Here is a 14057-nt window from a genome sequence, read left to right as displayed (position 1 = left end):
CCTTACCTTTGCAAAGTTTTATGTGGACAGAGCTTGGAGCCACATCTTGTTTTCACCCTACATACTAAGTAGGAATTTCAGGTGTAAAACAGAACAGGAAAAAGTATTGTTTGGCAATTTTGTGCCAGTGCCGACCATAAGGGTTTGGCTGTGAAAATATTTACCACTCCACGTGTTAATTGTTAGTGTTGCTATACTTGCAACAATTATCAGTATGCTTTGAAGTAAATGACTGCCAGATCTTTTGCTTTTAATTCTACAGAGCGTTGGTATACAAATCAACTAATTTGGAAATAGTATTTTCTAAATGGCTAGTCATTTTTGTTGAATTTAGTAGTATGTACTTATATACAAATTCTCCTGAGAAACAAGCATACAGAATAAATTTTGGCATGAATTTATGTTTTCAGACTAATTTATTTCATTTTACAGGAAAATATTTGGTGAAAATATATGATTTTATCTGACTTCTTTTTGCTGGACCTCCCATTGCCTTGCAAAAGAAGAAGTGACAGATGGTGAGCCATAGTAAACTGTGCAAAGTATGCCTACTGTTGGTTTTAGTTTTCAGTGAGGTTTTTCAGGATCTCTGTTCAGAACACTGAATACCACATTTCCAGCTTCGTATAATAGTTCAAACAGACAAAAAGCTTATTATCAAGATCAGCATTACTGTTGTACATTCAGCCCTATCTGGTTGATCTTAGAAGGCACTACCTTCCAGTTTAAGTATTTTCAGGACTGGACACTGTGATGTTTAGTCTTTACATTTAGTATGTGTGTAAACACTTGGCAGAGCCTAGGCCAATTTCAGTTCTGATATAGGCTCAGTTTTGCTGAACTCTGTGGCATGTTGCTCACTTATAACAGAAGTGAACTTGGCTCTTAAAATTTGAAAGCAATTCTGATAACAGTTAACATTTTAAAAATACCTCTCATGCTCAAAGAGCTCCTTAAACAAATACGCGCATGCAGGCACTGAATTGTGACCGTCTCTGGAACAGAAGGCAACAGCCAGATGGAAAAAGCATCCCTGATGACACAGAGGAATGGAATAATTTTTACCAAGAATTCTGAACCCCCTCCTATACCACGTGCCCTGGGAATTTTCGCTGGTCATGCAGAAAGAGAGAGAAAGTCCAATATTAGTTTCCAGACACATGGAATCAGCCAAATCACCCTCCCTAGTAGTAGAAAATGTCCCGACACATATTTCAGAGAAGTGCCTGAGCTATGCAGTTTGGATCATGATCTGAGCTTTTGAAAGCTGCCAGCGTTTGTAACTGAGGATTATTTCAATACGATCTGTGTTATCACCGCTTCTGCACATATGCCACATATTACCCCCCAACACACTTGCTAAAGTAAAACTTGCAGCTACAGCTCTGAAGCCACCTTACTGTGGTCAGGGAAAGGGCGTGAGCCCTTGTACACAGGCGGTAGCCCTGAAAGCATCAACAGGACTTTAAACATTACCCTGCAGTTTTTGATGTCCCCCAGCCCTGAGTCACCTCTCCAGCCTCCCTTCTCCCTTCCCCCTCTCCCAAACATTTCTCCAGCCCCGTCTCATTGGTGCACTACTCTCCTTTGCCTTTTATGGACTGCCACCCTGTCAATCTAATGCAATAAGGCCAGGGGCAGGTGCAAGTCCCCTGCTAGGGATCCTCTTACTGACCAATCCTCTCCTGGCCCCTGGTCCCGAAATACCTAAGAGCCAATGGAGTGGGGAAACCTGGGACCCCGGTGAGCGGGAGAGGCCAAAGCTGGCAGATAGCTGCGGGGGGAATCATTTAGGATCCGGGTTAGCCCAGGCACTGCTGGTGCCTGGATTCCTCCCCGGACTCCGGTGACTTGTCGATAGCAGGCGCATTCTGCTGATTCACTTTTATCGCTGTCAAGATGGTGATCAAAGTCTTTGTAGCCACATCCTCGGGGTCGACAGCGGTAGGTGTCTCATTTAACGAGTGCCTCTTTCTGCTAGGACCAGTTTGGTAAGTTAGCCGATGTCCAGATGAAGAGCCCAGGACAGCCTGAGTTTGACTGTGTGAAAAAGAAGCACTGAATTTCTTCTAGGCTGTGTTGACCACCTTATTCTTAAAAGCAACTCAAGATACAGAGATTTCCTGTTGATATTGGCTTGCTTGCATGCCAGTTTTTACTACATGTATAACGTTTGCATCTAAAATATGTCAATTAATATAATTTTATCTATTTGAAAAAGTATGCAATGTATGTGCGCTGAAGAAGGAAAAAGTGGATATTGTATTTGCACAAAATAAGGTATATTGTTTACATTAGAAATTAATGAATTTGTTTTTGAAAGAGACTTTAGGACAGTTTAGGCAGTCCCCCTGCTGAAGGGGAACTGTGTTTAAGAAAGACTCTGGAGCCAAAGTGAGTGAATAAAACTGCAGAAAAAATGTCTTCCTCGTGCCCTTCCCTTTCCCTAGGTTTTCATGTTTTTTTCTCTTTTTTTTTTTGGTGTCTTTTGAAATGTTATACTGATGATTTTTGGTTTTGATGTCTACTGCTGTAGTTGTCAGCATAGTATATCAGCTGAAGGGAAGGGCATGTGAATAGTAGAGAGGCTGGAAGTCTGTGGGAGGTGGGAACCGGGAAAGGACTGTTTCCTTTTATATCCAGTTCCCAGATGAGCTCAGATTGCAGCTTTCCTTTGGCAGTCACTCATTCCCAGTGACATGGCTAAACAAATTGGCTGGTGCTTGCACGTAGCTGTAACTGCATCTCTATCTGTCTGACACGAGCTCCACGTCCTTAAGAAGCTTCCAGAGTTGAAAAGCTCAAAAAGCACCCCCTGTTTACAGGGTCACCATCTCTAGAAAATGAGCTGGGGGAGATGCACTGAAGTTTAAACTGGAATACGGCTAAGGAAGTTTGCAGGTCTCTCTTCAGCTTTTTTTGCCAGCCTGTTTCTAAGCTTGAGGCTCTAAATTTAATATTGACATTTTACCATTTTTAAGGCAGAAAAAAGAGGAGACTGGAAATTGCAGGTCTGGTAATTTGTAATCTAGCAGTTACTGCTTGAGTAGCTTTATAAATTACTACACATTGTGCACTGACAGTCTTTTTTATCTCCTGTTTGGTTACCAAAGAAGACTCATACCTACCTCTTTTGACAATCATCTGTCTTCAGGGAAAAGTTGTGACCATGACTGAAATCCATCTGCAGACTTTCTATATGTGTATGTCATGGCCATCATTTTGGTCCTCCTTAGAGACTGATTTTGTGCAACTAAGGCATGAATTGTTGCCATTCCAGCTACAGGACTTGGGCTGTAGTTCAGCAGAGCACTTGTATGAGTGCTTTGATTAAACACTGACATTTAGGAGATCACTTACACAATTAAAACTAAGCATATCATGTGTTTAGGACTATCTGAACCAAAAGCTTTCCTCTGCTCTGTGCATCCCTCCTTCATCCCTCCCAACTAGCAGCTCTCTGACTCCTTTCTTCTTGGATTGCAATGAAGGGATGCATATGCTACACCCAATACTGGGCAACATACAAGCTTTATCCAGTCATTTTCAGCTGTTAAACATTGCTAATGCAGGTTACTACTGCTAAGAAAGATAAATAAGGCCAGTGAGCTGTAATAGGTTTTAAGCTTATTAATGCCAATCTCCACTATTTGTTAGCAGCCCACAAAAGCTGTCAGTGATATCCTGGATGCATACTGGAAGGAAGGATATGGCATTTTTACATAGCAGTATACTGCATTTCCTCCTTTCTTGTGTATTTTGTGTATTTTTAGCCGCTGCAGTCTCAGAAGGCAGTATGTGTTCAGGTTACAGATGCATAATTGCAGTTTCAGCTAAACAAGATGTTCAGCTGGAGTAGTTTTCCAGGTTTACTGGCTAAAATGGATGAAAGGTATCCTTTCAATGAACCTTGAATGAGTTTTGATATCTATAAAATAAAAGTCACTCATGCAAGAAGCCAGCACAAACCTAAATATATCACTAAAATCCTACTAAAAACTATTTTTGTATCTGCCTTGTACAACTCTTCCTTGAGAAGAATGAATTTCATCTCTGCAGAGCTTAAATGGAAGCCTAAATTGTCCTAGTAGCACTGATGCTCTCTCCAGTGTGGCTGATCTCCATCAAATGCATATTGTTCTTTTTGAATTTCAGAATATGGTGGGTCTGACCTCCTTCAGTGTAGATCAACAAAGTTTAATTGGTAAAAAAAAAAAAAAGAGCATTTCTATTCTATGTATTATACAACCATACCAATAATTGCAACTGGTTATCACATTAGTAAATACTTTTCCAGAATGAATACAGTGAACTCAGTAACCTTCTGGTGTTCTAGAGCAGATGCTTAATGACATAATTCAGTGCATTTCTGGAGCAAAATCCGCTGTCTGTATTTTCCCCTCAACAATTCAGAAATTTATTTTGAATAGCTTTAGCTTTATTGTCCTTCTACTCCAAACATGTAGTTGATGTCAAACTATTAAGGCAATTCGAAGTGAAGACATGTACAGAATAAAAATATACTGAATGGCTGTTTTGAAACAAGCAGTAAAAACTAACGTATTTTTGTAACTAGCCACAAAAGTGTTTAGAAGTGGTTAATATCTTACAAAGTTCTAGTGTACCATAAATCACGGGAGAATGGACGTTTATGTCTTATGCAGAGGAAGTCTTCCAAAGTCTTGGAAACTGCTGCTTGTGGTTAGGTCACCTCTAAAGTCTTATTCCCAGCGTTTTTGCAGACATTTTATGAACTTGCCCGCCTTTGAATCTGTAGATGTCAGTTTTAATATAACACAATCACTTCAAAAAGACTGAGCAAAATGTAGACTATCATCTGTATTATCTCCTCTGAAATACAGGGTAGAGGTTTGACATCTGTGATTGTGAATCTGACCATAAGCAAACCTGAACTCAGATTTCAAATCAATAAAGAGGGTAACACCTCATAGAGTACACAGCCACAACAGAAGTTGTAATTTAATAAATAAGAATAATTCTCTGTTCAAACAGAGTCAGGATAATGTTATCCGTGCAGCGTTAGAGCTGAAAGCTGCAGCAACTCTGCCTGCTGACATTAATGCTCCTACTGCTATAATTGTTGACTAGATATCATCTGCTTCTGACATAGGCAAGCAGTCAAAGGGTATGCTCTGGATGGCAAGGATATAGATGAAAATATTAATTCTGCATCAGGTGAAGCTAATATTATCTGTAGTTCTTACATTCCAGATAATATTTATTTAAAATAGAACAGGTTTTGTTTAATTTAAAGGACATGGTAGCAGCCAGGCATGGTGGACCTTAAGCTTTGTTGAAAGGGAAAAATAATATCCTGATCACCACCACTTTCCAGGGAATCTATGCCCAAGTAATCTGAATTCCTCCTGTGCCAACAGACACATGTTAGGGCACAAACAAACTTCTGCAATCCTCATCCATTTTGGGAAACTCTTTGCATGTCCTCTGTGTTGTTAAGTCCTGAAAGATTTCCTTCTCTGAAGACAGTTTGCTGGAGAGGTTCTTTTGGTTACCCAGTGCCAGCCATAGCAAAGACTTGCTTTATGGTTTTGTCCTTAGTGTGTGTCCCAGGTACCAAAATCTTTTGCTCTGACTAAACCCCAGTATTGTAAGCCTTAAGACACCGTACATCTTTTGCCTAGTTTATTGTGGTTATCATTATGAGAAACATCTTGCACTCATATATTGCCTTATCCAGGCATAATTGCATGTAACATTCAGTAAAAAAGAAATAGCAGTTAGAATTTGTCCTGAACTTCACAATGTATAATGCTTTTTCTAGGTGTATGTTTGCACTCCACACTTCAGAACAGTATAGAGGTAGTGGACATAGTTGTAAACTAAATAGCTTTTTGTGTCAGAAGCAATCTAATTGCAACAACATGGACTCTGCATGGACTTATTTACCACAGCTAAACTTTTTCTGGTACCCAAACTAGCTTGTTTAGAATTAGCGTTGGTACCTCTACACTGTGCCTTAGTATGCACACCAACCAAAAGAGTGTTGATTTTCTGAAAATATTGTCCAGACAGAATCCTGGGTAAATAGTCCTTTCACCTGATCTCATTCACCCATTATCATGTTCTGCATGAGAAGAAAACAGATATTTTTTATGTGGAGCAAGAATTTTGGAGATGCTAGCATATTGCCACTTGTCAACGGCACGCATTCTGCGTGTCTGTTGCACCAAACATCAGGACAATCATATTTACAATCCTCACTTAGCTAAAAGCTAAGAATGATCAGGAAACTCAATTTAGAGAAAGTAAAGGTCTCAGGGGCAAGAGCTTCCATTTTGTTATCTACAGGGTAATACTCAGCAGTGTGAAGGTCCTGGCTGGAGCATTTAAATACTACTGCAATATAGATAATTCATAGTAAGTATATGGTAGAGATGAAAGAAAAGCTCTTTTTTTCATGTTCTGTTCATCAACATGACATAAATTATTGCAATTCTTATAAACCAGTTCAAGCATGATTGTTACTACTAACCATTCAGAAAAGGTTTTACTAAAAAATGTTTGGGACAAGCCATGATAAACTTATGTCAGTTGTTTAATACCGGAAATCTCTACAGTTCTCATTTAATATCTGAACAAATTTCTGTTTTTCTGTAAAGTTAACATCTGGCAACATCTAGTAGTCCTTAACCTTTAATTAAAACCCCAGAAAAGCATGAGGCTGCCTTTAATTACGAGACATTAAAAAAGTACATTTAGGGCTTTCTCAGCTTGCTGCTTGATTTCTGAACCAATGAGGGCTAGGAACTTCTCTTTCTGTTCACTTGTTATAAGCATAAGCTAAGATTCTGACCTAGTCAAACCACTTTAAAAAGCAAGAAAGAGAAATGGCAGGAATTAGGAAGCTCGCTGTAGAACCCTGAGATTTAACAAGAGTGATTATACATTAAAGGCCCCCTCTCCCACCTACCCCAACAAAATTCACGCTTAGCAGCAGAGATTAAGGATTTTAGAGGAGAAATGTGGTGAGGAGGAAGAATTAATTTTAAGGCCAAGTGACACTTAGGAGAGGAATCCGCAACCTTTTCCAGTCTGTGGTCCTCTGAAAAATTTCCAAGGGAGATGCCCCTTTGTGAGTCCCAAATATAAGCCCTTCACCAGTAGCTGACTTTTCATAGTCACCTTTTTTCATACTCCTTAAAAGTAATCTCCTGAGGTCCACTGACCGCCACATAATCTACTGATCTATTGCAAGATAGCCAGTCTTTTCTGCCAGCACTGTGTGAGCACTAGGCAGCATGACAGTGTTTATTGCAATGTCTCTAGTAAGAGGTGATGAAATAAAATAACAAAGCCTATGTCCTGGATTAGATACTGAAGAAAATCCACACCAACTACCATTGCTTCCCTCTCTCCCACTAAGGATGCTGGCACTAGTTAGTTCAACATATACTGTAGTGTTTATTCATTTCTTTGCCTTTCTCCTCCTGCTGTCTTCTTGTTTCCTCAGCATCCATTTTTTTCACGCGGCCACCCTCCCCCCTTCTTTTTGCTTTTGTTGTGGTGTTTTCTTTTTTTTTTTTTTCTTTTATCCTGGTGCTGTCTGAGCAGGTGTTCTGAGTCTCCTGTATTTTATGAACCTGAAACTGGGGAAAAACCGTGTACTCAGCTTTAATTCTAAGCGTTCTAGTTGCAACCATAAGCAAGGGAGCACAGAATCTGTAGCTCAGTTTTCATTACCTCCCTGTAGGACTTTTAGGGCACTAGCTATTCCAGGAGCCACATCTACTTCAATGTCCAGATCCAAAGAGAAAAGCTGATGCTGAAATAGCATCTGTCAGCACTTGAATACACTGGCTTTCAGAGCATTTGGTGAAACTCTTAGCACTGTTGCATGCAGATTTTATTAACCATTTATACAAACATTATCCTGCCACTTCCTCTGATGAAGTGCTCCTATGTATTCCTCATGCAATCCTTTCTGCCGTCTGAATGTGTTCTCTAAATAATTGTGTAGCTAAACAGCTATTACAAAAGTTACCTCTGTTTAAAAAGTGAAAATAAAAATAAAAATAATCACCTCTGAGAACTGTCAACTGCATGTTCAACTGTGTGGCTTGTGAACACTTTGGAATTGTGCTTCCATCCAAAATGATTTGCTTTTTTACCTCACTGTAAACTTCTGTTGTTGTCTTAAAAATGTACAGTATTTTCTGGATGTTGATTTGTTTTTAAAGCAAACACAGTTGTGTAGCTTTTCAGTTTTTCAGGCTTAGTAAATTATAGAAATACATAATCCATGCGTTATTTCTTGTCTCATTTCCTGTCTCCATTCTGGTGTTCAGATGTCTGATTTGTGGAAGACCTGTCTTCCAGTCATATGATGGCTCATATGCAAAAATTACCTTGGTGCTATCATTCCAGTTACCGTTTATATATGACATTAAATTGCTGTGTGGTATAGCACAACTGGGAGGAAAAGAAAGGCATGCCTGGAAGATGATTGTGCTAGACAGTAATTTAGTTGTGTGTGACCAGCAGAGCAGTGTGAGAAAATTTGTACTCTTCGGTCAAAACAGTGCTTGCTTCAAATGCCATAGTCCTTGTAGAGCTAAAGTTTGGCCTAGCAGCTGTTAGAATAGACATATACAAAATGGGGAAATTATTTAAATGTTGCTTAGAAATAGCATCCTTTTAGTGAAGAGGTATAATGAGAATTGTATCTTCAAAATAAGGGGACAAGCTGTAGGTTTGGTGCCTGGATTCTAAGTGTATACAGTACTAGCATCAAAGGGAATAAGGGCCATGAATTTTAGCTGCCAGAGAAGCTCATGGAAAACTAACTGTTCTGTGCAATGAGCAGGATAAATGACAATGTTACATATTGGGAAGAATATAAATTCTCAGACCTATGCTGACTTCAGGCAGGATTAGCTTAAGTATCTGTACACCATACTCAAAGCTGCGAACAGAGTAGAAAGGTTCCTGCTGCGCCTCTTTTCTTAGGGAAGATGGAGGTACCATTGCTTCCTGGGAGGAAAGAAGGAAGTGGGGAGAGGGAGGGGGTAAAAAAGTAATGGCAGTGGTCTGGCTGCTGAAAAGCAGTGCTGAGTCTCACCTTCAAAAAGTTTGAGGGATCCAACTCGACATACCTGCATTGGTTCTGTTTGCAATAGTCATTCCTTTTAGAAAACAATTTCTTTTTTTAAAGAAGCAATTTTGTTTTTCATCTTTCCTAAACAGATCAAAAAGAAACAGCAAGAAGTAGTGGGCTTTTTAGAGGCCAACAAGATTGACTTTCAGCAAATGGACATAGCAGGTGATGAGGACAACAGGAAATGGATGAGAGAGAATGTCCCAGGTGAAAAAAAGCCTCAGAATGGAATCCCTCTTCCTCCACAGATCTTCAATGAGGAGCGGTACTGTGGGGTAAGAAGCTGTTCGGAAACAAATAACTTTAGAGACTATTCTTTCATAGCAAGTGCCTCTTTTCCATTAGTAGGAAGTGTCCTCAAACAAACTCCTTAAGACAATGCGAGATTTACTTTGAAAGAACAATTCTTAGAAAGTGTTTCTTAGGCACAGAAAGGAGATGAAACAAAATTATCCTTTTTTAGTAGAAGAATACACATGGAGGGAAAACTAACTGGAGAAACTCTGCTTAAGAGGCTGCATGGGTTATCCCCTGAAGATCCAGGGCCTGTGCGCTCACTGCAAGGCATGGGGTATTTAGTTTGCTGCCTTTGAGGAGCTCCCTGTTTTCTGTCTCACATTCTCCCACCTCCTGCTGTGTAGCTCACTCACAACTTAGCCTGCTGTTGACTCTCTGCCTACACCCTCATTTCAGCTCCTGAAGACCAAAACCAGTATTGTCTAAGTGATACTATGGCTTCTTTGCACAGTATCACAGGATAACGAAGTGTAGAATATGAAATTGGCTCAATTGCACTTGCAGTTTTAAGTGCTCCGTTTGTGGTCTGACAATACTGAGCTACTCAAGACTAGTGGGGTTCACAGCAAGGTTGATCTGCTCTCTCTAGCTGGATTGCACTTCCTTTCCTGAACTTTCAGCTAATTTTGCATGGTGTGTGTTGCTCTGTTTCACACAGAGTCCTCCGGGCTGCTAGGAAGTCAAGTGAATGTCTGAGGCACCAAGGACCATGAGTAGGCATTTTCCTTTTACACTGTGTTACAAATATAAATAAATAGTAGATATAGTTGACTGGAATAGTTCCAGTGTATGGCTTTTGAATTACTGAATTTGTGTTGCTTATTCAGGAAATATCCAGCTTCATAACAAATTGTAAACTCCATCAGGTGCTTTTATATTTACAGTACACATAGCTGGTAACAGGCACATTATCTCTCTGCAGAGATTTTGTACAAATCAGTGGAAGATAACACTGTAACAACACAAATATCAGGATCAAGAATCAAAAGAGATTTCTGAGGTAATTTTCTGCTCGTAGTCTGGATGAAAATACAAACTGGAAAGTACTCTAATATGATCTCTGAAATGAACTCGTAAAGTACTCTGAAATGCGTATCACATAGTGTGTCCAGTTGTGTTACTCCACAAATCCAGTGTGAACTATTGCATAGATTGTTTTGGGAGAGAAGGGATTTACATGCCACTAAGTTTTCAGAATTAACTTCACTGTTCTGAGAGCAAAAGTTATTAGTATATGAGTAACAGAGTAAAAATGTTTTCTCATTTTCTCATGTGAATCTTAAAAGAGAAATTGGCAGGTTAGAGTTCATGTGCATTTTAACATCTAATCCGGACCAGTAAAGAGTATCACTTGATATATCTTGTTCTGGATTTCCTGGCAACCAATGTGGCAATAAATATTTCTGAGATTCCCTGGAGCGGTTAGCTAGTGAATTAAAGAGCAGCTGCCTTACAAAGCATTGTGGCTGGTCTGCCTTGCCAATAAATGATAAATATACAGTTCTTACTCAATGTGTGAAACTATTTCAGGAAGCCAAATAATCTCCATGTTAATATAAATTTTATTTAAAAAGTATCATTTGCAAAGACACCTCAGTGTGGAAGGGAGTTGAGAAAGCTGTTGAGAAAGCTACTGGTTTGAAACTAAAGCAAATTTGAAATTAGCCTGAAAGTCTCTGGAGTTCTAATGTGCCCAGCTCTCAAAGCTCATATCTAAGGATCCCAGTGGGTGCGTAGCAAAAATTCATTTTTAGCATGAGGCTTGTCATCTCAGAACACTCTCCAGATAAACGAGGTAGGGAGATGCATATCAATACATGATCCTTACCCTTCTCCCTGGTATACTGGTGCCTTGAGGGAGCTGCACAATGAATGTGAAGTGGGATTATGTGGGCTCATTGAGAACATGGCCACTGGCTCGCAGACCAGTGCAAAATTCCTTGGAGGGATGTGACGTCTTCCACAGAGTGTCTGTGGAATAAAGCTGGGGATCTGCATCCTACTTCCCTGCGTAACCTGCATAGGTACAACAGGCCAGTCACTCTGAAAACCAGGGCTGTTTAACACTGTTTCAGGTTTACATGATATATGTCACGCTACGAAGGTTTGATAGTAACGACTGAGACAGTAACATAATAAAAAAACTACATTTACTTCCTCACACAAGCTCTTAGATTAGTAACATCCATTAAAATAATGTGATTACTAATTTAGAAAGGATAGCCTGAAAAAGGATAGCCCAAAATCATCAGTTATTGATTCAGAAAGGATAGCCCGAAATAATGCAATTACTGATTTAGAAAGGATAACCCGAAACCGTCAGTTATTGTGCTAGTAATTGGACGCACTGCTTATCCCTACTTGAAAGCTTTCAATATATATTAACTCTTCCTCTGTGTCCCACTTTTGTTGCCTTCAGCCACATTAGAAAAATAGCAAAGATTTTCCTGGGTAGTGGATTTCAGTCCTGTATCCTGAGGTCATGAAAGTCCCATTAAAATGTGTTACTCTTGATAGTATACTCTTCAAGGGTCTCATTCTCTTGGCGGCTGGAAACCTCCTTAGAATTTCCAGCCTGGATATAGGCAACCAGTTTTTACCCATTTCCTTGTATGACAAAATTGCCCTTTAGCTTAAACAGCTCTAGCCCAATGTATTTGTAGATGGGAATCATGTCTTCTTTTAATCTTCATTTTGCTATGCTAAACAAGTCAAGCGCCTTATGCCTCTTTTTTCTATGACACATTTTCTTTCTTTCATTCTCCTTCCTACCAAATCCTTTCTTTCCTCATTCCCAAGTAGTCCTTTGTTTTTAGATCAGGACTTGTTATGTTTCATTTCTGCCCATTCTTTCTTCTGAGATCTCTCCTTTCCCTCACCTCACTTCCCACTGATCCTCCTATATGTTCAGTTCCCATTCACACATGTGCATGTATATACACGGTAGCAGTGTGCTGGCCTGGGAGCATTGACCTTGGGGAGGAAAATGCAGGATAAAAGATCTCCTTCCTATGCCTAAGGAAGGGATACATGACAACCTTCAAGTATTTAAAACATTTCAGCAAAGAGGAGTTCATTATGATATGAATTCAATTTTGACCCCACTTTGAGGAGGAGTTTGGACTAGATGGCCTTCTGAAGTCTCTTCTCACCTTAATTATCTTTTGGTTCTATGATTTTGTAAAATATGTTCTGGTCCTTGCCCACTGGGGCTGGAACAAGATGTGATAGGCATAAAATGCAGCAAAGGAGGTTTAGGTCAGACATCAGAAAAAAATCTGTTCTAATGAGAAAAATAACAAAGCACTGGAACAGGTTATTAGGGAGATTTTTTCATTATGTCATTAAAGATCCTTAGCAATGGATTGGAAAAACATCAGTCAGGAATGGTATAGTCATTCCTGGCTTGGAAAAGTGGTCCTTTGAGATGGTCCTTGATCCTCTCTTCTCCACTTCAGTGAAAGTTTGTGGGGGAGAGATACTGGGCAAAGAGACTTACTTTTTGTGCTGGAATAGATTGACATAATGAGTAGGTAAGTACAGCCTTGCTGAAAATCTCCTTTTCTGCTGATATTATAAAAGCGTCTGCATCTCCTGTCTGACACGGAAGAGCTGCTTTGCTTATTGCCTTGTACTGTAAAATGGAGGTTTCTTATGGATGCGTTTATGAAAATACTCCATCAGCTGCTTTTCCATGGGGTCAGAGAAGCTTAAAGCTGTTTTATAAATAGCATGAATCTTGTTTTTCTTTTGGATCTTTAGTATTGTCACTTGTAGACACAGATTAGAAATGGAATCATTTTTTATGCGTGGCTATACTACCAGTTTCAAGTATCTGTTCTAAACCATCAACGTTGGCAATTATGTTCATATTTGATCTTTTTCTTAAGCTGCTTCTTTGCTCGTGTCTAGACAGAAGTCTGTGTCTGTGTCACTTCCTAAATATATTGAGCACTCTGTTAATCTCCTGTCTTTGCTTTTGCTTAGCAAAGGAAATTAGAAAACTAGGAAAGGAACAGAATGTAAACTTCTGGTTTTCTCTGGGAGCTGAAATCTATAGAATCAACTACCCATGTACATCTTATTTTAAAGAATCTCTGAATTATTAAATGTAATCTTTACCTGATGCTTCGTGTAACTGCTGAAGTCAAATATACAGAAATCACAGGGACCTCTGGAGGTCTCTAGTCCAATCTCCTGCTTAAAGGAGGGCTAACTTTAAAGTTAGATGAAGATGTTTGAAGCTTTGGCCAGGCAAGTTCTGAAAATCTCCAAGGATGGTGTTTCGACAGCCTCTCTGTTCAGTCTGATCTGGCGCTGCACTAGTTAGGTTGGGAAGAATTTTTTCTTAATGTCCAATTGAAATTTACAGTCTGGCATTTCCCCAGTGGTCATACAAAGGATGATACATATACTGTATATGTATATATGCACTGGTATCATAAAGAAAAACTCCTGTGTGTATTTTTTGCAAATATTTTTGCTACATTTTTCATAGACTAGTTCCAAAGGCAAATGACACCACCACCCTCTGCATTTAGTGTTTCCGTCTTCTCATATACGTATAATATTATTGCTTACCAGAAATACATTGTTATTCCTTTTTTCTCTTACTGCCTGTCCT

At 39.4% G+C, this 14057-nt stretch overlaps 1 protein-coding gene across 1 annotated transcript in view; it reads left to right on the top strand.

Moving 5' to 3' along the window:
- The window catches only part of LOC106494901 (SH3 domain-binding glutamic acid-rich protein), a 58383-nt gene that overhangs the window by 28343 nt on the left and 15983 nt on the right, over window positions 1-14057 (top strand). Inside the window, exon 4 of the mRNA XM_067298581.1 lies at window positions 9226-9411. Coding sequence (XP_067154682.1) covers window positions 9226-9411 — 186 coding nt within the window. The remainder of the gene's footprint in view (window positions 1-9225; window positions 9412-14057) is intronic.

Source organism: Apteryx mantelli, chromosome 1, assembly GCF_036417845.1.
Source record: "Apteryx mantelli isolate bAptMan1 chromosome 1, bAptMan1.hap1, whole genome shotgun sequence".
Classification (NCBI taxonomy): domain Eukaryota; kingdom Metazoa; phylum Chordata; class Aves; order Apterygiformes; family Apterygidae; genus Apteryx; species Apteryx mantelli.
The sequence above is the reverse complement of the archived record's forward strand: the minus strand, read 5'-3'. Positions and strand labels throughout refer to the sequence as shown.